We start from the raw sequence: 25,235 nt of genomic DNA on the forward strand, positions 1-25,235 counted from the left end.
GAGGAGAAGGGGACGACAGAGGATGAGATGGCTGGATGGCATCACCGACTTGATGGACGTGAGTCTGAGTGAACTCCGGGAGTTGATGATGGACAGGGAGGCCTGGCGTGCTGCAATTCATGGGGTCGCAAAGAGTCGGACACGACTGAGCGACTGATCTGATCTGGAGGGGTTCTACGTGGGACCTGGATGTGGAGCTAGGTGGGGAGAGTTTGAAGATGGAGGGAGGCAGGGACGGAGGGAAATCGTGGTGGGCCTCCGAGAGGCGGCTGGGAGTCTGTCTTCCAGCGGAAAGGGCCACTTGTAGGCGAGGAGGAGGGCAGGGCGGTTGTTTCGCCATCACTCGATCCTTCCCGCAGCCTCTTCGGTGCGGGGCACAGTGCGAGCCGAGGGCCACCACGGGGCAGGTAGTCAGCCTGGTGGCTCCACCACCTTCAGGAGGTGGCGGTGCTTCCCGGTTCCCCAGGGGAGGAGGCAGCCGCGAGCCCGGTGGGTGGGGGCGGAGATGGGGTCGGGGCAGGGAAAGGGGGAGGGGAGAGGGCAGAGATGGGGCAGAGATGGGGCAGGAGTGGGGAGGGGCGGGGGCGAGGGTGGGGAGGGCACCGGCCGAGAAGGTGCGGCGGCGCGGCGGTCGGGGCGGGGCGATCCGGGAGCCACACCCTGAAACTACCTGCGCGCGACAGGAAGGGCCGGGCAGAGCCTAGGCGGCCGGAGCGCTGGGCCTGCGATCTGAACGAGGCCAGTCCCGCGCCCCGGCCCCGGCCCCCCGGCGATGGCTAGAGCCCCAAGGCCTCCGGGACCATGAAGAGCGAGCGGGCGCGCAGGGGCGCAGGCGGCTCCGGTGACCTCGGCGCTGGATTCAAGTACACCTCGCGGCCGGAGGTGGGCGGCGCGGGCGCCGTCGAGGCGGGACGCGCGGGGGGTCGGGGGGCTCCGAGGGGCGGCCGGGGGGCCAGGGAATCGGGGGGTGGGAATCGGGGGGTGTTTGGGCGCTGGGGGGACCAGGGGGACCGGGGAACCGGCAGCGCCGCGCTTGTCTCGGCCGAGGGAGCCGCTGCGCTGCCGGTTTGTGGCCGCGGCGCCGGCCCGACAGGTGGAATTTCCTGCTTGGCGGGTGCCTGGCCGGACCTTCGGCTCAGCCCCGCGGTCCCCTCCCCCGGCCCTCTCCCCGACCCCAACCCCGGGCAGTTCCCTGGCCTGGAAGTGGGCTCGTCTCGGCACCTGGTTATCTCCGCGCTGTCCCTGCGCCTCGGTAAGGAAGCCGCGGCGCAGGCTGTGAGCGGGGCTTTGGGACGGGGAGGGAAGTTTCCAGGCGGCTCTGGCGTTCTGGAATCCTTGGTCTCTGCGGGAATTTGCTCTTGTCTTGCTGGTCAGAAGGCATCTGAGCCCCGCCTGGCAGAGGGCAATCGGGAGCCCGGAACTTCGGTTGCCATAGAACCTGGAGTTTAGGACTCCAGGGTGGGGCTTGGTTGGTCTTCTCGGAAGGCGGATGGAGGCCTTTGGGAAGGAAGTGGGAACCTGTGTCTGTAACCTGTGTCTTGAACCTGTTGGAGACCCTGAAGCAGGGACCTCTCGTTTGGCGGAAAGAATCTTTGTTGCTGTTGTTCAGTCGCTCAGCCCTGTCCCGCTCAGTCGTGTCTGACTCTTTGCGACCCCATGCACTGCAGGTCGCCAGGCTTCCCTGTCCTTCACCGTCTCCTGGAGTTTGCTCAAACTCATGTCCATTGGATTGGTGATGTCATCCAACCATCTCATCCTCTGTCGCCCCCTCTTCTCCTTCTGCCTTCAATCTTTCCCAGCCTCAGGGGCTTTTCTAATGAGTTGGGAACTTGAAAACATTAAATCTTACCACAGAGAGTGGAAATGGATTGTTAGTTTCTTAACTGATGGCAGTGAAAGGGCACCCTAGGTGGCAGTGCCCAGGCAGGACTGGCAGCCAGGCCTCCACCTCCTTGTAGTGGGGCCCCCAGCATCCCCTGCACACCAGGTCACCAGCACTGAGGGCTGCTGAGACGTGGAAGCTGTTTGGGGCTCTGCAAACATGGGCCGGTCCTCCTCTCTCCCGAGATCCTGGGGCCAGTGAGCTCCTCTACTGGCCCGCACTCCGTGGTTGGGCCCACATCGGGCCTGATTTGGGAGGTCTCACGGACCAATCCGTTTCTCCAGTGGCGTGTAGACTGAGGGAGCTTGCCAAAGACTAGATTCTGGGTCTGCCCTGGTGCTCTGAGCCACCAATCACAACTGAGGTGGGCACTCTTTTCTCCACTTGTCCACCCTGTGCGGGAGGAAGCAGGACTCAGCACCCAGTCTGGAGGCTGGGGTCTGTGGCCAGTTGTCTGCGCTGCTGGCGGCAGATGTTTCCTTCCCGTAATTCCCGTGTTTGCGAATCCCTGATAATTGCCTGTTAGAGGAGCTCTAGAGTCCTGCCTTCTCAGCAGAGAGCCTGCTGTCTGGTGGTGTTATTTCAGGACTGTTTTTCTTCCCTCCTTCTTCCTCACTTCCCTTTCAGGGACCCTCTCCAGCTGACACTGCCCACATGCCACACTGGCCTTTGAGCTCCCATGGCCACCCGTCAGCCCTCACTTCCTTCCCCTTTGGTCCCTCCTCATTTCTCACCTTCCGTGAAGCTCATCTTTCTCCACACCAGTTCTGCCATTTTCTCCCACGTGGATCACTGCATCTTTCCTCCTGCCAAGCTCCTTGGAACCAGCAGTATGGTGTCCTGGTCTTGGGCTGGGCGCTCAAAGACAAATTAGATCTGGTTATTTCCCTGGAGGCCCTTATGCTCTTGAGAGCCATGCTAAGAGATGTGCATGAAAATTAGACATGACTCTGGGCTCCCCTGGTGGCTCAGACAGCAAAGAATCTGCCTACAATGCAGGAAACCCAGGTTCAATCCCTGGGATGGGAAGATCCTTTGGAGAAGGAAATGACTGCCCACTCCAGTATTCTTGCCCAGCGAATCCCATGGACAGAGGAGCCTGGTGGACTATAGTCCATGGAGTCGCAAAGAGTCAGACATGACTGAGCGGTTGTTTAACACAGTCCTGAAGGAAGTAGCTTGCTGTGCCCAAAGCTCATTTCAGTTTCTCCAGGAAGTCTCCCCTTGTGCCTTCCTGCTTCATGCTTCCCCAGCTCTCTCACACTCTGATCACCCTGCCATGTTTGCAGCCAGGGTCTGCGGACTCTGCCTCGGCTGTCTTCTGACCAGGAGCGTATCCGCTGCCCCTGGGTTTGTCCTCTGCGTTAGCAGAGCCAGTCTGGGTCACGCTGAGTCCCTCAGAAGCACTGTTGCTTTTGCGTTCCTTTCTCCTGGCCACTTCCATCCCTTCATGGCAGGAGAAAGGTTCTGTTTGGTGATGCTCGGATCTGGCTGCCTCCTTCCCAAGGCTGATGACTGTGGCCCCAGCGTCCTCCACCTGATCCTATTACTATTCAGTGGGAGGTGGCCATCTATGTGTTCCCCGTGTTTGCAGAGACCTGATGTACATGTCCTGTCTGGGGACCATGAGCCCAGCCTGCATGCGAGTAGGGGCACGGATGTCAGTCATCATGGACACTGACGGTAACTGGGAAGCCTGCCTCACTGGCTGTCTTGGCCCCAGTCGAACCTTAGATGGTGGTCAGGCAGCTGCTTGGAAGGAGTCCTTGGTTCTTTCTCAAGTCGGTGTTGCCCGGGTGAGACTCAGTGTCCCCTCGGCATGCGGAGACCAGGATTAGGAGAGCAGATTTGGTGGGGTCAAAATCAGATGTCTCAGGGGCCAGGCTCTGCAGCTCTGGCTATTCTCAGGGTCTCCTCTCTTTGTTAGTTGGTCATCCACATGACAGATAGTTATTGGGGGCCCGTCGACAGAGCAAGTGTCCTGAGGGAGAGCCCAGCCACACAATCTCTGCCTTCAGGGACCGCCCAGTCGGGTGTAGCACTGTTACTGTTTCAGTTGCTGACTTGTGTCTGATTCTGCGATTCCACGGACCGCAGCACATCAGGCTCCTCTGTCATTCACTGTGTGCCAGAGTTTGCTCAAACTCATGTCCATTGAGTCGGTGATGCCATAGTGTAGCATAGAGATATTTGATTCTTCATGGTAAGAACTGGGTTCTGGAGAAGCTGGGGGGCCACTTAGGAGGGGTGTCTGACTCAGGCTTGAAGGACCAGGGTAGGTGAATTATAGCCAGAGCCACCTGTGACGTGGTGACAGCAATATTTAATGTGGAGCCAAGACCTGATGCCACTGCTTTCCCTCCAGGTGATCTCAGAGATGTTACCTAATCTTTCTATGCTTCAGTTTCTATGTTATAAGAATGATATGTATGTTACAGGCTTGTTGCACAGATTAAAAGGGATAATTTACATGCAAGCCTTTTATAAGGTTCAGCCTGGTGTACAGGTTTGTGGCCTGTCTCTGGAACACAGGGAATGTCCCCCCAGTGATGGAGACCCTCTTCCAGTCTTTATTTCTCCTCCCTTTACTTGGCTTCTATGAACAAGGTCCTCCTGGGAAGGGGAAATGGTGCTGAGACTGGCTACTCGACCCTTTCTGCCTCCTACCACACAAAACAGAACTGTAAGCACTTCCTTCTTTCTCGGTTCTGTGCTGGCCCCTCCGGAAGGGGAAGGCCCTGTGCTGAGAAGTGTGTGCTGTGGGGGGTTGGCGGGGTACTGAGACCTGGGTGCTGTGAATGGACAGGAAGCCTGTGTTCCTCAGCTCTTACCCAGCCTTCCCTCCACCTCGGTCCTGGGAAGACCTGGAAATCCATGGCCTTCATTCAGAACACGGGAAAACTGAGGGTAAGAGAAGATGACACTAGCTTGACAGCTGCCCAAGGAAGAAGGCTGTGTCGCCTGCAAACCCCTGGGAGTCGCCATGAGCTGGCTCCTTGGTGGGGGTGCATCTCATCACAGCCCCCTTCCTCCACCTTTCGCGGCCAGCTGTGGTCTGTGGCTGCCGTGGTTCTGGAGTTCCTCTGGTGCCATCTCCTTCTCTGGCCTGTGGTTCTGCCCAGGCTATTGGCTCATGTCTCCTAAAAGAGAAAGTCTATTCTTAGAAAAGTGGTGACTGTGTGACAAGCCCCCAAGGAGCCCAGGTCCCAAAGATGTGGCTTCTGGCCACATGCATGCTGCGGGAGTGTTCAGAATACTAATCATTGCCGAGTTTATTGAGCATGGACCATGTATTATACCTCTTAGCATCAGTACTATTATTATCCTTTTATAAGTGAAGGAAGTGGAGCGCAGAGAGGCTAAGTAACTTGCCTAAGGTCACAGAGCGAAACAATGGTGAGATCAGGATTTGAACCCAAGCCAGGCTGGCTTTGCTGTATTCCACTTGGACTGCCTTAGTGAAATACAGGGCTAGTAGCCCAGTGGGCTCAGAAAGGGATGAAGCACTAAGGGTGAGAGCTGATTTGATTTGGTAAGAAAATGGGTTTTTCTTCTTGGGACTTTCTGGGACTGAACACATTTATAATAACCATTTGGTAGTACAGGAAGGGTCACTGGGAACTTCTGAGAGGCTCATGGAACTCTCACCCGGGCTGGCAGTGGTGAGAAGAGTGTTTGGGGTTTGCTCAATGTTTGTGGGCAGTATTTGCCCTTTTTTCTTTGCTAAGAACTTTTCTAGAAGCAGATTCCTACTGAGAATTCCATCTTGGAAGCTCATGTTTTCAGAATTTGCTTGTTCTTCTACGCTTAGCAACAGAATTTAGAACCCTTGTGATGGTTGACTAACGGCTCAGAGTCTTGGATCCTTTGTTCTCTTGAGTTGGTGGTGATGGTGGTGAACGGTGAAGAAGAATAGGATGACAGTCATTACTACCCATCACTAAATACGAACACTTTGGTTTATTCTTTCTTATCCTCACAGCAACCATAGGAGAAAAATGCCTAATTTATAGATGACCATGTGTATTCAGTTGCTCAGTCGTGTCTGATTCTTTGTGACCCCATGGACTGTAGCCCACCAGGCTCCTCTGTCCATGGGAGTCTCCAAGGAAGAATATTGGAGTGGATTGCCATCTCCTCCTCCAGGGGATCTTCCCCACCAGGGATCAAATCTGTGTGTCTTGTGTCTCCTGCCTTGGGAGGTGAATTGTTTACCACTGTGCCACCTGGGAAGCCCCTACAGATGACAGTACTGAGATTCAAAAGGTTTTCATAATGGCCCAGTCCCAAAGAAAGGCAATGCCAAAGAATGTTCAAACTACCGCACAATTGCAATCATCTCACATGCTAGCAAAGTAATGCTCAAAATTCTCCAAGCCAGGCTTCAATAGTACGTGAAGTGTGAACTTCTGAATGTTCAAGCTGGATTTAGAAAAGGCAGAGGAACCAGAGATCAAATTGCCAACATCCGCTGGATCATTGAAAAAGCAAGAAAGTTCCAGGAAAACATCTACTTCTGCTTTATTGATTGCGCCAAAGCCTTTGATTGTGTAGATCACAACAAACTGAAAAATTCTTCAAGAGATGGGAATACCAGACCACCTTTCCTGCCTCCTGAGAAATTTGTATGCAACTCACAAAGCAACAGTTAGAACCGGACATGGAACAGACTGGTTCCCAATTAGGAAAGGAGTAAGTCAAGGCTGTATATTGTCACCCTGCATATTTAACTTATATACAGAGTACATCATGCGAAATGCTGGGCTAGATGACGCACATGTTCGAATCAAGATTGCCAGGAGAAATATCAACCTCAGATGTGCAGATGATACCACTCTAATGGCAGAAAGTGAAGAGGAACTAAAGAACCTCTTGATGAAGGTGAAAGAGGAGAGTGAAAAAGCTGACTTAAAACTCAACATTCAAAAACCGAAGATCATGGCATCCAGTCCTATCAAACAGATGGGGAAACAATGGAAACAGTGAGACACTATTTTTGGGGGCTCCAGAATCACTGCAGCCATGGTGACTGCAGCCATGAATTTAAAAAACACTTGCTCCTTGGAAGAAAAGCTATGACCAACCTAGAAAGCATATTAAAAAGCAGAGATATTACTTTGCCGACAAAGGTCTGTCTAGTCAAAGCTATGGTTTTTCTAGTAGTCATGTATGGATGTGAGAGTTGGACTGTAAAGAAAGCTGAGTGCTGAAGAATTGATACCTTTGAACTGTGGTGTTGGAGAAGACTCTTGAGAGTCCTTTGGACTGCAAGGAGATCCAGCCAGTCCATCCTAAAGGAACTCAGTCCTGAATGTTCATTGGAAGGACTGATGCTGAAGCTGAAACTCCAATACTTTGGCCACCTGATGCAAAGAACTGACTCATTGGAAAAGACTCTGATGCTGGGCAAGATTGAAGGCAGGAGGAGAAGGGGATGACAGAGGATAAGATGGTTGGATGGCATCCCCGACTCAATGGACATGAGTTTGAGCAAGCTCCAGGAGTTGGTGATGGACAGGGAAGCCTGGCGTGCTGCAGTCCATGGGGTCACCAAGAGTCGGACATGACTGAGTGACAGAACTGAACTGAATGGAATGGCTGAAAGGCAGTTAGAGGCAGAGTGAGAGTTCAAACCTAGATCTGTGCGACTTCAAAGTCTACGGCCTTAACCGCAAAGCCATTGTACAGTTGTATTCCAAAGGGTGGGTGATTGACGCACATCCCCAGCAAAGCCCTGGGACACATGGTTGGACAGAGTCCTGAGCCCCAGGCGCCAACATGGGTCCACTGCCGACCTCTCACACCACACCTGACTGGTTTCTCCTTTGATGAGGTTGGTAAACCTCACCTGGTAAACCAGGAGACCGACTGGAGATGATGCTGAAAAATGTAGCTTTTGTTTAGGATATGCATGGTTAAAAATCATTATGGGAATTTAAAAACATTTTTTTTTAATTTATTTATTTTTGGCTGTGCTGGGTCTTCGTTGCTGTGCGGGCTTTTCTCTAGTTGCGGTGAGGGGGGGCTCCTCTTCGTTGCGGTGCATGGGTTTCTCATTGCGGTGGCTTCTCTTGTGTGGAGCTCAAGGGCACGTGGGCTTCAGTCGTTTCGACTCCCCGGCTTAGAGCACAGGCTCAGTAGTTGTGGTGCAAGGTCTTAGTTGCTCTGCTGCATGTGGGATCTTCCCTGACCAGGGGTCAAGCCCTGCACTGGCAGGCTGATTCTATACCACTGAGCCGCCAGGGAAGCCCATAATGGGAATTTTAAAATAGAAGAACTTCACCTGCCAGAGGAAACGAATCAGGTTGTTTATGTTTTGCATGCTCTGTGCGGTCTGTGCCATGTACAGGGGTTTACCTAGTGTGTGGTTGTATATGTGCAGTGTATGTTCTGGAAGGCGTCTCAGCCTCCTGTCTGCTGGGCACAGTGGAGGACTGCAGGCTGGAGGAACGGGTATCTCGCTGCACAGCTGTGCCCAAGAGGGTGCCCTCACGCACCCAAGTCGCTCAGGGCGGTGGCCTTGGGGCTGCCCCTGCGTCCTTCCTGTGTCGTTTCTTATATTGAAACAGCTCTGACGTGATCTTGGAGAAATCGTCTCTGTCGGTGGCATCCTACCGGGAGGGAAAGGCCGACACCTGGCATGACTTAATCATGAGTCAGAAGGCCCTGGGCTGCCTGCTGGAGAGGCGGTGCAGAATAGCACTCTGTCCGGCTTCGCTGAGAGCGAGCGCACCACCCTGACTGCAGACGCCAAGCCTTCAGCCTCCCACGGCTGGGACCGAAGGAGTCCAAGGAGCTAGCAGGGCGTCATGGCAGACCCAGAGTTTTGAGTTGACGAAGCCAGGCCTGTAATGTGTCTCCCTAAAATGTCAAGTAAATCTCCCCGCTCCCCAGCTTTTTTACTTGGTCATACTTTAAACAATTATTTTCATATTTTATTTATTTTTGGCCATACCGCACGGCTTGTGGGATCTTAGTACCCTGACCAGGGGTTGAACCCAGGCCCTCAGCAGTGAAAGCGTGCAGTCCTAACTGCTGGAACACCAGGGAATTCTCTAGAGAGGCTTTTTAATATCTTGGTATTGCCTGTGTATATTTTCTATTAAAAAGTTGCTTTCTTTTTTCTGATTATTGAAGTTAGGAAAGGACATTTATTTATTTTTGGCTGTGCGGGTTTTCTCTAGTTGTGGTGAGCAGGGGCTACTCTTCTTGCGGTGTGCAGACTTCTCATTGCGGTGGCTTCTCTTGTTGCAGAACACGGGCTCTAGGGTGAGTGGGATTCAGTAGCACACGTGGGCTCAGTAGTTGTGAACCACAGGGTTAGTTGCTCCACTGCATGTGGGATCTTCCCGGACCAGGGATTGAACCCGTGGATGAAACCTGTGTCTCCTTCATTGGCAGGCAGTTTCTTAACCACTGGACCACCAGGGGCGCCTCAGGACTTTTTTTAAAACTTGAACAATGTAGAAATATACACAGTGAAATTCCTCTGAAATTCTCTCCCCCAGGTTTCATAATCCCTATAGTTTGATTTCTGTTCTCCCGGTCTTTTATGCATGAACCAATACTTTTATGCATATTAATATATATGTGTACATGTATTCTTTCCCAAATGGAATCATAATGTTCTTCCTGTTCTGCAGCTAAAGGCATGGTTGTAATGAACTAATTCATCACACATTTATTACAGATCTTCATGCATGCTGGGATTGTGGAACAAGACAGGGCTCCCTCCCGCTCCCCACCTCCATCCTTAAGGAGCAGGTGGTTGACCTTGAGCGCTGACCAACTGCCCCTGGAGCTGTGCTTGGAACGCTGGGGAGACCAGAAGGGGCAGGGCTTTCCTGGGGAGCGTCTCAGAGGAGGCACCTAAGCGGGAGTTTGGAAGGGTGGGAAGGGCCCAGCACTGACTTTGTTTTTCTTCAGTTAACATTGTATTTTAGAGAGTTTTTTCCTACTCTTTGAAAAACTATTCTTGATTGCTGTGTAAAGTTTCATCCAGTGGATGTGTCATTCTGTATTGTTATTTTATTTGTGGTATTTATGTGTGCTAATTGCCTGTGTTATGGAACAATGAATGGAAACAGAGCCAAGGGGCTAGCGGAAGAAATTGACGAACAGCCCTGACCCATTTGAATTCTGCTGCTGAATTCTGGGTTCCAGGTCTTAACGGGAACATTGCTCCTGTGAAGTGGCACCAGATGACCAGAGGTTTAAACAGTTTGAATGGTTGGTTGAGTTGAGCATTTGAGCTGGACAAAGAGCAGACCCAGAGGAGTGTTTCTGTAGCTGCTTGGAGCTGGAGGAGCTGGGAGGAATCAGGCTGGTTCTATTGCAATGCTAATATGCTGGGCTATTGTGATGCCGAGTGCCCTGGGGGAAGGGAGAACTTTGTAATGCTGGCCCTAGCCGAAAAAGCTATTTTCCCCAGAAAGGGTGGCCCCCGGGGGATGGGACCGGACACGGATCCGGAGTTCTCTCCTCGCTCTGTCCTTGCACGGGTTGTAGTCGTGGACTGGGGCCTCTCTCTGGTGATGGGACTTTCTTGTTTGCATATTCAGTGCTTTCTCCCAAACTGCTAGATTTGTAGTTGAGCTAATGTTCCTGGCCCTGGAGAAGGAAATGACAACCCGCTCCGGCATTCGTGCCTGGAGAATACCACGGACAGAGGAGCCTGGCGGGCTGCAGTCCATAGGGTTGCAAACAGTCGGAAACGACTGAGCAACTAACACTTTCCCACTTTCACTTTTCTAACATTCCTGGGGCCTTCCTGGTGGCTCAGATGGTAAAGAATTTGCCTGTAATGCAGGAGACTCGTGTTCAATCCCTGCATCAGGAAGATTCCCTGGAGAAGGAAATGTCAGCCCACTCCAGTATTCTTGCCTGGAGAATCCCACGGACAGAGGAGTCTGGTGGGTTACAGTCCGTGGGGTCGAATCCACGCCTGCTGCGCTGAAAGCGAGGAGTCTTAACCACTGGACTGCCAGGGAAGTCTTGGTTCAGAATCCTGACTGTTGGTACACAGACATATACATACACAGACATACACCAGTGATAAAATCTTATGGAACTTATTATAATGAGTACAAGTAAAATGGGAAAGCTGAATCAGATCTGTGGGTTATAACAGTGTCGTAGTGTTATAGTCTTATGAGATGTTACCGTTGAGGGAGACTGGGTGAAGCGTACAAGGGATCTTGGTATTATTTCTTACGAGTGCATTTGAATTTACAGTGATCTCAACAAAAGTGTTAACGACTAAAAAAGCACTATCCCATGAAACTGGAATGTGGGCTCAGTGAGAAAAAAGAAGAAAGATGAAAAGAAATTACACATTGCTGCTTTAACCTCAGTCTTCAGTTTCTCCTTCGTTAGCTTCTTAGTCTTGTTAGTTTCTTGGTTTCTTGTTCAGTTTCTTTCTGGTTCAGCTTCTGGGGCAATGTGCCTGGTTTTGCCCCTGCAGGCAGATACTTCTGCTCCCGGTCAGGTGACAGGAGAAAGGTGGATGTGGCTGGGCCCGGAAGAGGGTTTCTGACCAAAAAGGACACAGTGAGGGCAAAGTTTGTGGGATCAAAGAGACTGGCTGTATTGAGGGGTGCTGCTCTGTTATGAATCTTGGAGCCCATCTGAGATAGAATTCTCTGCTTAGAATAACAAAAGAGGGGGAGCATTTAAATGAGGACTGGGAGAGGAAGAGACCAGGAGGGTCTAAAGTTAGATGCTGAAGGTATAGCACGTGACCGGGTGGCTGACACCAGAGAGCTTGGCGAGCTGTCAGCTGATCCCTGGGGTGTAGACTGAGCTTTCTCTCCCCTTCCTGGAGAGTGGAGACAAGTCTGGAAAGTTCCCTGGGCCTTGGAACCTGTCTTGGGTAAGCTACTTAATTCTGGCTGTGAAGAACGAAGTCCTTCAGTCAGTCTGTCAGTCAGGTTCTAACCCTGGGCAAAGTCAAGGGTAGAGGGTGTGGGGGAGAGAAGCAGTAGAAAGAGGAAACTGGGGCGCCTGACCTCCCAGGACTGCCTGTCTGACCGCTGTGCCCTGGGGATATCATTGATGCCAAGGGTCTAAGGGAGGAGAGGTCCCAGGGACAAAGACTGTGGACTGAGGTGGTCCACAGACACTTCCTGGAGGGGCTGGGCCCTGGCTTTGTCCTCGGGGACACATTGGGCTTCGGAGGTGGTGATGTGAGCTGAGCCTTTCACAGTGGTGGGGTGGGCACCAACCTACTTCCTCACAGGTCTGGGGGCCGCCTGGCTGAGGACAAGGTTAACACGCCCAGACCAGTATTGGAGGGGTAGAAATCCACCCACCTCGACCGCTCGTAGAAGAAAGAAGAGGCTTGTATCTGCCGAGTCTGGTTGCAGGTGTGTGTGGTCCTGGTGCCACAGTGGTGTGGCCAGCCGGGGCCCTGGGCAGTGCCAGGAATGGGGAGGGGATACAGGCGTGAAACCTGCAGGAGCTGGACGGTGACTGGCAGAGAATCACCAGGTCCTGTGCCCGCAGTGCCCACGGTCGGCTGAGTTAGACTCTGGGAACTTTCTGTCCAGCTCTCACCAGGTGTATGGAGTTTAGGTTTATTTCCTCCAGTGGGAGCCGTTGGCTCTGAGTCAGCTTTCTGTTCTCCTGGATGCCTTGGGGTCACAGATCTGCAGGTAATTCTGGATCCTCTGTAGGGCCCCGCCGCCTCACCCATTTCCTGGCAGGTCAGCAGCTGAGAAAAGTGACCAGGTTGAAAGGGAAGGGTCAGAGGGTCAAGCAACAAGAAGGCAGAGAACTCAGGGAGTCCATCAGCTGCTGACGAGCCTCGGCTGGCAGTGTGTGTCTGCTGGCAGCCTCCGGGACTTCTGGGTGCTACTCATAAGCTGTCGTGGGAGGGCCCTGAGCTTGGGCGCCAAGTCCAGCCCCTCTTGCAGGTACCTTGCATCCCAGGCAATTGCTTAAAATAGGCCGACTGAAACTGACATGACCCAGCTGGCAGGCTCCTCTCACTGAGAGGGGAGGTGGGTGGGTCCGGCCAGCAGCCTCCGGAAAGGATAGGTGGCCTGGCAGGTACTCTCCAGAGCCATTTCCTGAGAATGATCTGGGATGCGGGTTAAGCTTGCAGATCCTGGGGTGGTGCCCCTGCCCCGCGGCATCGGAACCTCCCAGGAGAGGGACCAGGGGATCTGGATGCTGGGCAAGCACTATGCTCCTTTTGCTGGTGTGTTTTAATCATTATTTTTCACACCAGGCAAGTCTGGGAAATGCTGGGGTGGTGCGATTGAGGGGAGCCTCCTGTTCCTTGAGAATCTGCCTTCTTTGGGAAATCAGTTGCCCCAGGGCTGGTGAGTGAGTGGATTCCAACATGGGTGTCTTTTCCCTTCTCCTTTGTTGCTTCAGTCATCCTGTGATGAGCGGATCAAGTGTCCTCTCTGTGCTGGTCATTGCGCGGGGCCGGGACTGCAGTGACCGAAGAGTGAGTGAAGTCCCTTTCCTTGAGAGCCTGCATGTCGGCTGCTTTCTACTTATAGCCGCTTGAATTTTTTTTTTTGATGGGTGCTGGTTTTTTAAGATTTATTTATTTATTTTTTGGCTGTGCTGGGTTTTTGTTGCTGCGCCTGGGTTTTTTCTACTTGCAGAGAGCGAGGACTACTCTAGTTGAGGTGCACGGGCTTCTCATTGCAGTGGCTTCTCTGTTCACAGGCTCTAGGGTATGTGGGCTTCAGTAGTTGTGGGCTCGTGGGCTCTAGAGCTTGGGTTCAGGAGTTGTGGCATTCAGGCTTAGCTGCCCGATATGGGATCTTCTCGGACCAGGGATCAAACCAGTATGCCTTGCATTGCAAAGTGGATTCTTATCCACTGGACCACCAGGTAAGCCCGTGCTGCTGATTAAACTGGAGAGAGCCCATCTAAGTAGGGCCCCTCCTGCCTGGAGACAGGGTCCCTTCATAACTAGCAACTTGAAGAAGGGGCCTTTCTCCAGGTTCACCCCTGGTATCTCAGTGCCATGCATTAAAAATCTCCCAGGGTGACAAATACAGTGTTAGGTTTTGGAATTAACTCCTTGCTCTGTCATCTCTGGTAGCCTTGAGCCATGCTGAGTTTCTAGGGACTCTGGCCAGGATCTAACTTGACCTGGCATTGGGGAGTGGCCAAGAGAGTTATGCTGGCTTTGTCTTTTCCTCTTGAAAATAAAGGCATCTTCAAAGTCGCACGAGATGGACCCTCAGCTTGGGAAATGATTGCAGGCATGCACACCATGCTTTCTTGTTTGAACCATGTCACGGATATTTTCTGGTTCTCATCATGGAATTGACATCCATCTGGGGCTTCCCTGGTGGTCTAGTTGTTAAGAATCCATGTGCCAATGCTGGGGACACAGGTTCGATCCCTGGTCTGGGAAGATCCTACATGTTGCAGAGCAGCTAACCTGTGTGCTACAACTACTGAGCCCATGCTCTAGAGCCGTGCACCGCCGCTAGAGAGTAGCCACCACCCTCCTCAACTTGAGAGAGCCTGTGTACAATTAAGACCCAGAACAGTCAAAAATAAAGAAACAAATAACTCTTACAAAAGAATTGAAATCTATCCAACCTGGTGGGTATACTGAGTCACGGAACCTGTGACCAGCAGTTCACGGTGGAGCTGGGAGTGGCGCATGAAGCCAGCCACCGTCTAGCCTCAGGTCAGTGTCTGCAGCCAGTGACATCACTTCTGCCCCTTGATCTTGATCCTCAGCTGCAGGAGCACGTCATCAGGCATCACGTGAGGGCATTTCATGGCCCCTCCCAGGACTGCCCGCGACCTCTTAAGCCTCAGCTTCATCCGCTGCCTTCCCAACAGATCACACCCAACCTTGGCCAAATGAGGAACAGTCTTAAAAAGGAGAGCCTGGTGTGACTATTTATTTCTTCTCTGTCTGCTTTGACTGGAATCTCCTGTGGATTTTTGGGTCATTACTGTCCTTTCTGCTGTTTGTAAACACAAGCACTCACCAGTAGCTGTTCTCCCGCAAGGACCGTAATGGGCTGCCAGCTGCAGCTGCTGGCTCTAGATCTGCTGGTCCCTGGAGCCGGTTGGAGAGCCGGCCTGGCGGGCGAGCAGTGGTGCCAGCCCATCCAGGGGCACTCGGGGAACTGGGCAAAGGGTGCTGTCCAGAGGAGGCTTCTGAGGCTGATTTGGACACAGTTTTGCTCGCTAAGCATGTAGCTTTTAGCTCTGGTGAGTCTGGTACTTAACAGGAGTAGGGTGGCCACAAGGGTCTGTTGTTCACTCAGTCGTGTCTAACTCTTTGCGACCCCATGAACTGTAGCCCTCCAGGCTCCTCTGTCCATGGGATTCTCCAGGCAAGAATACTGGAGTGGGTTGCCATTCCCTTCTCCAGGGGATCTTCCCTGATCCAGGAATCGAACCCACGTCTCCTGTACTGGCAGGAGGGTTCTTTACCACTGAGCCACCAGGGAAGCCCACAAGGATCTTTCCTATAGCATCAAATAAAATATGCCTTTTCCTTTTTACCTTCTATAAATTTGGTTTTTGGACAATCCCTGACTTTGGGGAGGATAGGCATCATTTGCACTGATGTGCTTTAAACCGGCAGAAAATAGGATATTCTCCAGGGCTTACATGTCTTTCCTCCTTGGTCTTTGGGTGGTACCCCCCCCCCCCGCCAATGCCTCCAAGAAGTCGGGTGGACAGGATGGTGATCTGATTTGCCCTGGTGTCCCGCTCCCTGGGTCATCCCTCCAGGAGCTTTGTGTGCACCTGTGAGTCCCTCCATGTGCACCTATGATGTCTGTCTGTTCTCCAGGAAGTCATTCCTCACTCTCTTGTCTGAGCTGGCCTTGAGCCTCCAGGATCTGACTCAAGCCGGCTGGTGAGAAGAGGCTGTGAGATTGTGTGGCCTCTGTTTGTGGTAGGCCAGCACCTGCTTCACAGCACAGCACTGGGTTTTATGTGTGCACCTGCGAACGTGTTTACTTTATGAAAGAGAAAGGAGAGGCCCAGGTGGGCATGCACATCCTCCCGCTTCCATTGGCTCTTTGGCCTGTAGAGGTGGTCGCATGTAGGGAGAAGACTGTGTTTGCCGTTGAGCCTGAGCTGGTGGGAACTGCCTGCCTCCTATTTCCCTAGGGGCCTCCCAGTCCCACGCATCTGTAAAACCCCAGCCACAAGGGTTGGTGTGGCTTATCCCTCTTTGTTGTTTTACTGGCTTCACTCCCTTTGTGAAGGGAGACATCACTTTGCCAACAAAGGTCCATAGAGTCAAAGCTATGGTTTTTCCCATAGTCAACGTACAGATGTAAGAGTTGGACCATAAAGAAGGTTGAATGCTGAAGAACTGATGCTTTCGAATTGTGCTGTCGGAGAAGACTCTTGAGAGTCCCTTGGACAACAAGGAGATCCAATTAGTCAATCCTAAAGGAAATCAGTCCTGAATATTCATTGGAAGGACTGAAACTGAAGCTCCAATACTTTGGCCACCTGATGGGAAGAGCTGACTCATTAGAAAAGACCCTGATGCTGGGAAAGATTGAAGGCAAAAGGAGAAAAGGGGGACATAGGTTGAGATGGTTTGATGACATCACCGACTCAGTGGAGATGAGTTTGAGTCAACTCCGGGAGATGCTAAAGGACCGGGAAGCCTGGCGTGCTGCAGTCCATGGGGTCACAAAGAGTCAGACACGACTTAGTGATGAACAGCAGCAGCAACACCTCCCTTGTGACTTTGGACAAGTCACGCCCTGTCTCTCAGCCTCAGTCTCCTTATCAGTAAAATGACTGGGTTAGGCAAGATGATCTCTCATATACCTGAAAGTGGAGCCAAGAGTGGGGTAATAAAAGAAGTCGTCTAGTTACTGATTAAACAGCATTTCTGGGCTGATCGGAGCCCAGGATTCACACTGCAGGGACGAACAGACCTTGGAGCCAGCCCCACCGCCGACACCGTGCTCCGCAGCCAGCCTGGGGTTGCGCCTGGGCTCCACTGTCCATGCTGTCAGCCACCTTTCCTTCCCAAGGAGTTGGCTTTCCCGTTTCCCACCTGAGTTTCCCACCCTGAGTTCTGGGTGCTGACCGAGGGAGGCCGAAGATGAAGGTCAAATCTGGAGCGCCACCTCGTGGCTGTGTGATCCCACAAACTCATCATTTTTCCCTGCCTTTCTGTAGAATGGTAGCGAGGATGCCCCTCATGAATGCTTTCAGGGTTGTTGTGGGGCTTGAGTAAGGAAACAGTTGTGAAGTTACCCTGTACGCTGAAAATAAACTGAATAAACTATTATTCTGTTACATTTCTTCCAACACATATAGACATAGACACACAGTTTGCTCAGAGTCTAGATAAAGCCTTACTCTTTTTTCATTTTCCAGTATTATTAGACAACCAAAGACCTTTGGACATTTAAAGCAAACCTGCAACCTAGACGGGCAAAGACATGATTCTGAAGATCATATAAAAACAAACAAGTTGGTAGCCTAAGAAAGAACAAGAAGGTGGTGAATTCATAGCATCGAAAAGGCTATGGTTAAAAAAAGAACCATCTAAGAATCAAAGTCACTCTTGGAAATGAAATGCATGACTTAAAAAAAAAAATTTGTTGTCTTTGCAGTAAATCTCAAGATAAGGTGATGTAAGTCCTTCAGTTTTGTTCTTTTTCAGAGCTTGTTGCGTACGAATTTCAGAAGCAGCTCATCAATTTCTGTGAACAGCCTGCTGAGGTTTTGATCAAGATAGTGCTGATGCTGTAGGCAGCTGAGGCAAATAAGACATCTTAACTGTCTTGAGTCTTCCAACCCATGACCATGAAATTTTGCTTGATTCATTTGTATCAATTTTTAGATTCCACATATACGTGATATCATATGGTATTTGTCTTCGTCTGACTTACTTCCCTCGGTATGATAATCCCTAGGTTCATCCATGTTGCTGCAAATGACGATATTTCATTCTTTTTTATGGCCGAGAAATATTCCATTGTATAAATATACCACATCTTCTTTATCCATTCATCTTTGATCAACATTTAGGTCGTTTCAATATCTTGGCTATTGTGAATAGTGCTGTCCGGAACATAGGGGAACATGTATCTTTTTGAGTTACAGTTTTGTTCAGATATAGGCCCAGGCTTGGGGTTGCTAGATCACATGGCAACTCTGTTTTTAGTGTTTTGAAGAACCTCCATACTGTTTTCAACAGTGGCTGAACCAGTTTACATTCCCACCAACAGTAAGAGGGTTCCCCTTTCTCCACACCTTGTTCAGCGTTTATTATTTGTAGAATTTTTGATGATGGCCATTCTGACCAGTGAATACCTGTGATACCTCACTGTAGTTTTGATTTGCATTTCTCTAATAATTATCTAGGTTGAGCATCGTCTCATGTGCCTGTTGGCCATCTGTATGTCTTCTTTGAAATGGGTGGTTAGGTCTTCTACCCATTTTTCGATTGAGGTGTTTGTTTTTTGTTACTAGGTTGTATGAGCTGTTCGTATATTCTGGAAATGAGGCCCTTGTCGGTCATATCATGCAGTAGAGGATATGCTTTTAAACCTCGGTGTTCTGAAACTTCATCATGATGTATTTTGTTATGTATGCTTTTTCATTTATCTTTCTCATTATTCATTGAGCCCTTTGAAGAGATACGACTCTCTTTAATGCTTGGAAATATTCTTCTAGAATTTCTCTATCACGTCCGCTGCCAGACTCAGGAATGGGGCTCAGGTATTTATAGAAGATAGAGGTGAGACAGGGAAGGGCATTATTAGAAATCTCCAGAGCCCCACCTCCACTCCAAATAAAAATGCTCCTATCCACACATCCCATAGAAGGGATGGGAAATTGATTTCTCCAGACTCGAGGACACTGGGAGCCAGAGGGCTGCAGTGAAGGCGAAAACAGTTATAGGTCTCTTCTCTCCCATGTTCTGAATGCTAGTGGCTAGGTTTAAATTATCCCATCCTGGAGACTAGAAAATCATTTTCTGCAGTAACCAAGCCATCCCATAGAAAAGATCTACACAGCCTAGCAGTATCCTAGGGAGTGTCCAATAAAGTATCTGGCTAGTCACTGAATTGTGGCCCAAAGTGAAGCCGCCTCTGGCCGGCCATGTCCACAGAACTTCCAAACAACCTTTAGGACTTCATTCCTGAATTTGAGCAAATAGCCTCATATTCTCAGGCATTTAAGGAAAGCCTTCAACACAAAAGAGAAAATCAACAGCAGTTTCTCTATTGAGAAAAGTTACTCAATAGAAATATCAGGATGAGAAGATTTTTGCATCCAAAAGTCAGAGAACAAGACAGAACTTTTGGAGATGAAAGTTTTGATAGCAGAAATGAAAAAATAGATTAAAAATCAAGATGGATAATAGTAGCAGAGAAAGGATAAATAAAGGATCCATATAGTAGGACTTACAGAAACAGAAAAGAGAAGATAAAGGGGAGGACATAATCTAAAATAATACAGGAAACTTTGCCAGACTGAAAGATAAGACTTTCCAAGCTCAAAGGGCGGACGGAGAGCTCTGTGTTGTGAAGTTGAAAGACCCAATTCCAAGCACTTCCTCAGGATTTTCAGAGAAAGACAACAAATTACAAATAAAAAATGATGGATTTGTACTATTATCTTATTTCTGCAAAGCAAAATTAAAAGCTGTAGAACATTGGGGACTTTAAAATTCTAAGTGAAAATTATTTGAATTATACCCAGCCCAGACAGTAACAAACACGAGTACAGAGTTAAGGTCCTTCTGAAACATGCAAAGTTGCAAGAAATGTCCCTCTCTAGAAACTACTGAAGTATGTGTCCACCGAAATGAAGTGAGCCAACAGAGGTGAAGACATGGAATCCAGGAAATAGGGGTTTTAATGCAAGAGGGAATTGGAAGTTCCCTGGTAGTCCAGTGGTTAGGACTCAATGCTTTCACTGCCATGACCCTGGGATCGATTCCTGGTTGGGGATATTACCCACCCAACAGGAAGTTGAATTCAGGAACTCCCCAGGGTCACGGTGGTGGGGGAAGTTCCAGACAGCAGCTACAGGAAAGGACAGAGTGCCTCCAGGAAGAAAATGAAATGAGAGGTTCTTCGACAGACTTTATATGTGGAAGGTGAGAAGAACGTTACAGAGCACTTAGATTGTATGGAAAGACTTAGATATATGTGGAAAAAACAAAAAAACCTGAGTAAATGAATATTCACAGCAGGAGAAATAAATCAATTGCAGTGAGAAGGAAACTATAGTGAACAATATTCTCAAGATTAATAATAAAAACATAGAGTATGGACATAATGTATTTTTTAACTTTAGCCCTGTATCTTTTGGGAAGATGGGTGGAAGAAGGAAGGAAGGACTTTGAAATACACTTTCAGTTCAGTTCAGTCGCTCAGTCGTGTCTGACTCTCTGCAACCCCATGAATCGCAGCACGCCAGGCCTCCCTGCCCATCACCAGCTCCCGGAGTTCACTCAGACTCACGTCCATCGAGTCAGTGACGCCATCCAGCCATCTCATCCTCTGTTGTCCCCTTCTCCTCCTGCCCCCAATCCCTCCCAACATCAGAGTTTTTTCCAATGAGTCAACTCTTCGCATGAGGTGGCCAAAGTACTGGAGTTTCAGCTGAAGCATCATTCCTTCCAAAGAACACCCAGGACTGATCTCCTTTAGAATAGACTGGTTGTATCTGCTTGCAGTCCAAGGGACTCTCAAGAGTCTTCTCCAAAACCACAGTTCAAAAGCACCAGTTCTTCGGTGCTCAGCTTTCTTCACAATCCAACTCTCACATCCATATATGACTACTGGAAAAACCATAGCCTTGACTAGACGGACCTTTGTTGGCAAAGTAATGTCTCTGCTTTTGAATATGCCATCTAGGTTGGCATATTCCTTTCCTCCCAAGGAGTAAGCGCCTTTTAATTTCATGGCTGCAATCACCGATTACCGTACTATAAGTCAGCTGATTATATTTTATAGATGAATCGAGTTGGTGGTATTGGCGTATTATTCAGAAATATGGAGACAAATTCCAGAACAAGCAGGTTGGAAACATCTTAAGTGGTTGACTCTGGGGTGTGCTTCTTTTTTGTTTTTAGAATTTTATTTCATTTTGAGATGTAATTTTGAGGTGTACAATGTGTTGGTTTGATCTGTTTATGTATTGTAGTACGATGATCATGGTGGGGTTAGCTATGGGGTGTATGTCTGGGTTTGATATTAGATGAAGTCACAAATATAACCCATTAGGAAACTAAAATTCGAGATACAGATACCCAAATGTGGCAGGCGTGGGGACAAGCTCTCACAGCAGTGAGTAAGCTGTGTGAGAATGTCTGAATGTGACAAACCAGGAAATGTCAGCTCAAGTACAAATCTGAGGTTCACACCAAAACAGCCACGTCTGGTAAACGGGCACCTCTGTGGAATTCGGGGTGGGGCTTTTGCTTTTATGGCAAGCCCTGTTGGAGTGGGTATGAGGTAGTTAACTCTGAAAGGGCACAGCCCCTCCCCAGGGATTAGGGCGGCAGATAAGAGTGTGTGCTGTAGGCGGATGAGTTTGCCTACCTGCCATTGCATGCTGCAGACACCCCACCTTCCTGTCCATACTTGTGCCCCTATTCCTGGAGCCCCCCACCCCCCTCCATCCTGTTTGTTGGAAGTTTCGTTTGTTTTTCATGCTCTTGGGTCTGAGCATGGACATGGATGGATTCCAGTAGAGACCTGGCCTTCTCAGCTCACCATGGTATCCTGGGCTGGGAGACTTCAGGCTCAAGGCAGAGACTTGTCCTGCCGTGGCACTGCAGAGATGCCCAGGTTACTGCCTTTTTACTTCTGGCTGGTTACACACTGGTGGAGCAAGGATTGGGGTCAGGGTGTACAGTGCAGCTTGCCCAGAGGTGCTGAGGAGGTGATCCCTGGGCTGGGCCAGCTCTCCCCACACCTGACCCTCCTCCTACATCCGAGGTGACTCATGGAGGTGACAGTCTCAACTGACTGAGCTCACACGGGCTGCTTGTTTCATTTTTATTTACACTCACAGTTCTCAGGCAGTGCGTGCCTGTGGATGCCTGGAGGGGAGGCCGCTGCTCGGTTCTCCTGGTTTTTCTCACGTAGCTGGACCTGAGAGCCTGGACATGTCCTTCCCCAGCGGGGCCGGCAGGCTGCAGAGCCAGGGGTTCTGACGGGCAGTGCACTGGCTTCTCTGTGCAGAATATGAATGGCTGTGAGGAAGGCGTGGAGTTCTTGCCGGCCAACAATAGCAGTAAGGTGGAGAAGGGCGGCCCGCGGCGGTGGGTGGTGCTGGTGGCTGTGCTGGCCGCCTTCCTGGCGCTGTCCCTCCTGGCAGGGCTCCTGGCGTGGCACTTCCAGGGTGAGTGACCCTCCTCGGGGTGGACGGAGGATACGGTTCGGGGGAGGGAGAGGAGATGGCAGGGCCACCGGGGGTGGGCTCCCTAGGTGGCTGAGGGCAGCTGGGCCGGTGCGGGCACTGGAGGGCGTACGTCCCTCTGTCCGACCACCGTCCTCCCTGGGTCTCTCGCAGACCGGAATGTGCGAGTCCAGAAGATCTTCAACGGCTACCTGAGTGTCCGGAACGAGAACTTCCTGGATGCCTACGAGAACTCCAACTCCACTGAGTTTGCAAACCTGGCCAAGAAGGTGAAGGAGGCGGTGAGTCCCGGCCCCCCGGTGCTGCTGTCGGCTCTGGTACCCCCACCTCCGCCCGGCAGAAAGGAGGCCCCTGCTGCCCCCAGACATGTGATGGGGGCTCTCCAGGACCTGGGAACGGGGCCCAGGTCCCAGGAGGGAGGGAGCGGCCTGGGCTGGGGGCCGAGGTCCTTGGCGCTCTCTGGCCCGCCGTCAGCCTCCTCTCCTTCCCTTAGCTGAAGTTCTTATACAGCGGGATCCCTGTCCTGGGCCCCTACCACAAGACGTCGACTGTAACTGCCTTCAGGTGGGTGCTGGGAGGGCTGCCGGGAGGGGGGCCGCTGTGGGGGGCAGGCAGGGTGTGGGGTCCGCCGGGATGATGAGGCCATGAGGTCCTGCTTGAAGAGCCAGGATGCCCGCCAATCTTTCTTCTGACTTTATCCGGAAAGTACTTTAGATTTTGCTAGCCTCGTTTAATCTTTTACGGAGGCAGCATGGCAGGCAGCACCGTCAGCCCCTTTCAAGTTCAGGAAGCAGACTCGAGCTGTCACTCAGTGTGCCCAGGCTAGAGGGAGAACCCACACTCCACTCCAGGCTTTTTCTCACACCTGAGCCTGAGCCGCAACCCCAGCAAGTCTGGTTGGGTGTGAGACTAAGAGTCAAGGGCCCAGGCCTCTGGCTCAGGGGTCAGGAGGTGGGTGGGCATACAGGAGCCTAGGGTGGCATGGGGGGACCGGCCTGGAGAAGGTCTCTTGGTGAGCGTCTCCTCCAGCCGGGAGGCTCTTAATCCTGCCCCGTCTTCACCGGGCACCCGGGAAGGTCTGGAGCCCAGCGTCTCAGGCTCAGCCCTCTCTCCCCAGCGAGGGCAGCGTCATTGCCTACTACTGGTCAGAGTTTGACATCCCCAAGCACCTGGTGAAGGAAGCCGAGCAGGCCATGGCGGAGAAGCGCATGGTCACAGTGCCGCCCCGAGCCCGTTCCATGAGCTCCTTCGTGATGACCTCGGTGGTGGCCTTCCGTGAGTGCAGGGGGCACCGGGGGTGGGCGTTTGTCCAGCCTGGAGCACGGCCTGCTCCTGGGCTGGTGTGGGGGCCTCAGCTCTCCTGGAGTCAGTGCCTGGCAGAGGAGACTGCGAGCTGGCCGGGCACTTCCCTCTAGGGGAATGAGGAAATGGACTGCATGAGTGAGTGCTTTCTTCTCCCTCTTGTTCTTCAGCCAGTGACCCCAGAATAATACAGAACACCCAGGACAGTAAGTATCTGCCCTCTTCCCGAAGGAGAAGGGAAGCAATGTGGCCAAATGCCCGCTCAGTCAAGGGGGTCCCCCAAAGTCACACGTGGTGATGGCCAGCACATCCTTCTGCCCTTTCATGCTGGGTTTCTTTCATACTGGGTTTCTTTCTCTTTCTCTAACTGATCGTCTGTACAACCAATAAATACCTGGTCCTGAGAGGCAAACCCCCTTCCCGGCCTCTCCTAGGTCCAGAGCAGCCGGAGGCACCTCAGAGGGGCCAGGCCTGGCTGCACCCCTGTGGGCGGGGGTCATGGTGGCTCTCCTGCCCAGTTCTGCCCCGTGTCCTCTTGCCCCACACAGATAGCTGCAGCTTTGCCCTGCATGCCCAGGGCAGCAAGCCCATCCGCTTCAGCACGCCCGGCTTCCCTGACAGCCCCTACCCATCTCACGCCCGCTGCCAGTGGACGCTGCGGGGGGACGCTGACTCCGTGCTGAGCCTCACCTTCCGCAGCTTTGATGTTGCCACCTGCGATGAACGTGGCAGTGACCTGGTCACGGTGTATGACACCCTGAGCCCCGTGGAACCCCGGGCCGTGGTGCAGTGAGTGTCCCGGGCGAGTGGAGGTGGGCGGTGGGCTGAGCCTCTGGAATGACCACTGTGGAGGTTGGAACTTCAGGCCACGGCCGAGTTGCCGGCATCACAGAGCAGGGGTGGCGTGGTCCTCAGCGTGAGCTGCAGGGAGCATCTAGAGGTGACCATCAGCCTTGGCAAGGGTGCTGGAGGCCCACGGGTCCCTAGATGCTGGTGAGCAGGGTGCTCCTTTATCTGTCCTTTACCTGCCACCGTGAAGGTGCTGCCTACTACTGTATTTTTTTCTTTCTCTCTTTTTTATTTTTGGCCACACCATAAGGCTTGCAGGATTTTAGTTCCCCAACCAGGGATTGAACCCAGGCCATGGCAGTGAAAATGCCAAGTCCTAACCGCTGGACCACCAGGGAAGTCCCGCCCCCGCCACCCCCAGCCCCCCACCCTTGCTATTGTGAATGAAGGTTTTACTGTTGCTCAGTGATGCCGAGGCCTACAAATGGGAGATGACTGCTGTTGAAAAAACAGTTTGTTACTCACAAGCTGACAGTTAGTTGCTGAGAGGAGGAGCCACACAGGGCCACAGAGGGAGGCACCAGGGTTGTTCAGGAGGCAGAGGGGCCTGGAGGATAATGTGGGTAAGAGCCTTTGTGTGGATTCTGCAGGAAAGGCAAGGCAGAGTTACACCTTAGGACGGGTTGGTTTGAATAACTCCAGCAGGCTCCGTAGCCTGGGGCCGCCTCCACTAGACTGGTAACTGGGCAATTAGGGGAGGTAGAGAGTGGTCTCCAGCAGATGAGCCCCACAGAGAAGGTGTTTGGGGTGTGGGCTCCGGTTAGTCTGCATGTAAAAGTCTTGCCTAAGTCTTTACTGTCTCAAGGGATTGACTAGCCCTGGGGAAAGAGGGGGGAAGGCTACC

The 25,235-nt window shown here is 51.6% G+C and overlaps 1 protein-coding gene and 1 non-coding gene across 5 annotated transcripts in view; one reads left to right on the forward strand and one right to left on the reverse strand.

Moving 5' to 3' along the window:
• Positions 1 to 659: 659 nt before the first annotated feature.
• Positions 660 to 25,235, forward strand: part of ST14 (ST14 transmembrane serine protease matriptase) — a 38,117-nt gene continuing 13,541 nt past the window's right edge. The window contains exons 1-8 of one of the 4 annotated variants that reach the window (XM_061406478.1): positions 809 to 882; positions 13,262 to 13,337; positions 22,063 to 22,222; positions 22,394 to 22,521; positions 22,734 to 22,804; positions 23,358 to 23,515; positions 23,713 to 23,748; positions 24,091 to 24,331. In XM_061406478.1, the coding sequence (XP_061262462.1) occupies positions 13,272 to 13,337; positions 22,063 to 22,222; positions 22,394 to 22,521; positions 22,734 to 22,804; positions 23,358 to 23,515; positions 23,713 to 23,748; positions 24,091 to 24,331 (860 nt within the window). In that variant the 5' untranslated portion in view covers positions 809 to 882; positions 13,262 to 13,271. Of the gene's footprint in view, positions 883 to 4,045; positions 4,790 to 5,607; positions 11,754 to 13,261; positions 13,338 to 22,062; positions 22,223 to 22,393; positions 22,522 to 22,733; positions 22,805 to 23,357; positions 23,516 to 23,712; positions 23,749 to 24,090; positions 24,332 to 25,235 lie in introns of those variants that run through there. The other 3 variants (XM_061406477.1, XM_061406476.1, XM_061406479.1) reach the window with 3 other exon arrangements.
• Positions 24,658 to 24,729, reverse strand: TRNAE-UUC (transfer RNA glutamic acid (anticodon UUC)). The gene has a single exon. It is a non-coding gene; the product is annotated as a tRNA-Glu (tRNA).

The sequence above is a fragment of the Bos javanicus genome, chromosome 29, assembly GCF_032452875.1.
Source record: "Bos javanicus breed banteng chromosome 29, ARS-OSU_banteng_1.0, whole genome shotgun sequence".
In the NCBI taxonomy this organism is placed as follows: Eukaryota; Metazoa; Chordata; class Mammalia; order Artiodactyla; family Bovidae; genus Bos; species Bos javanicus.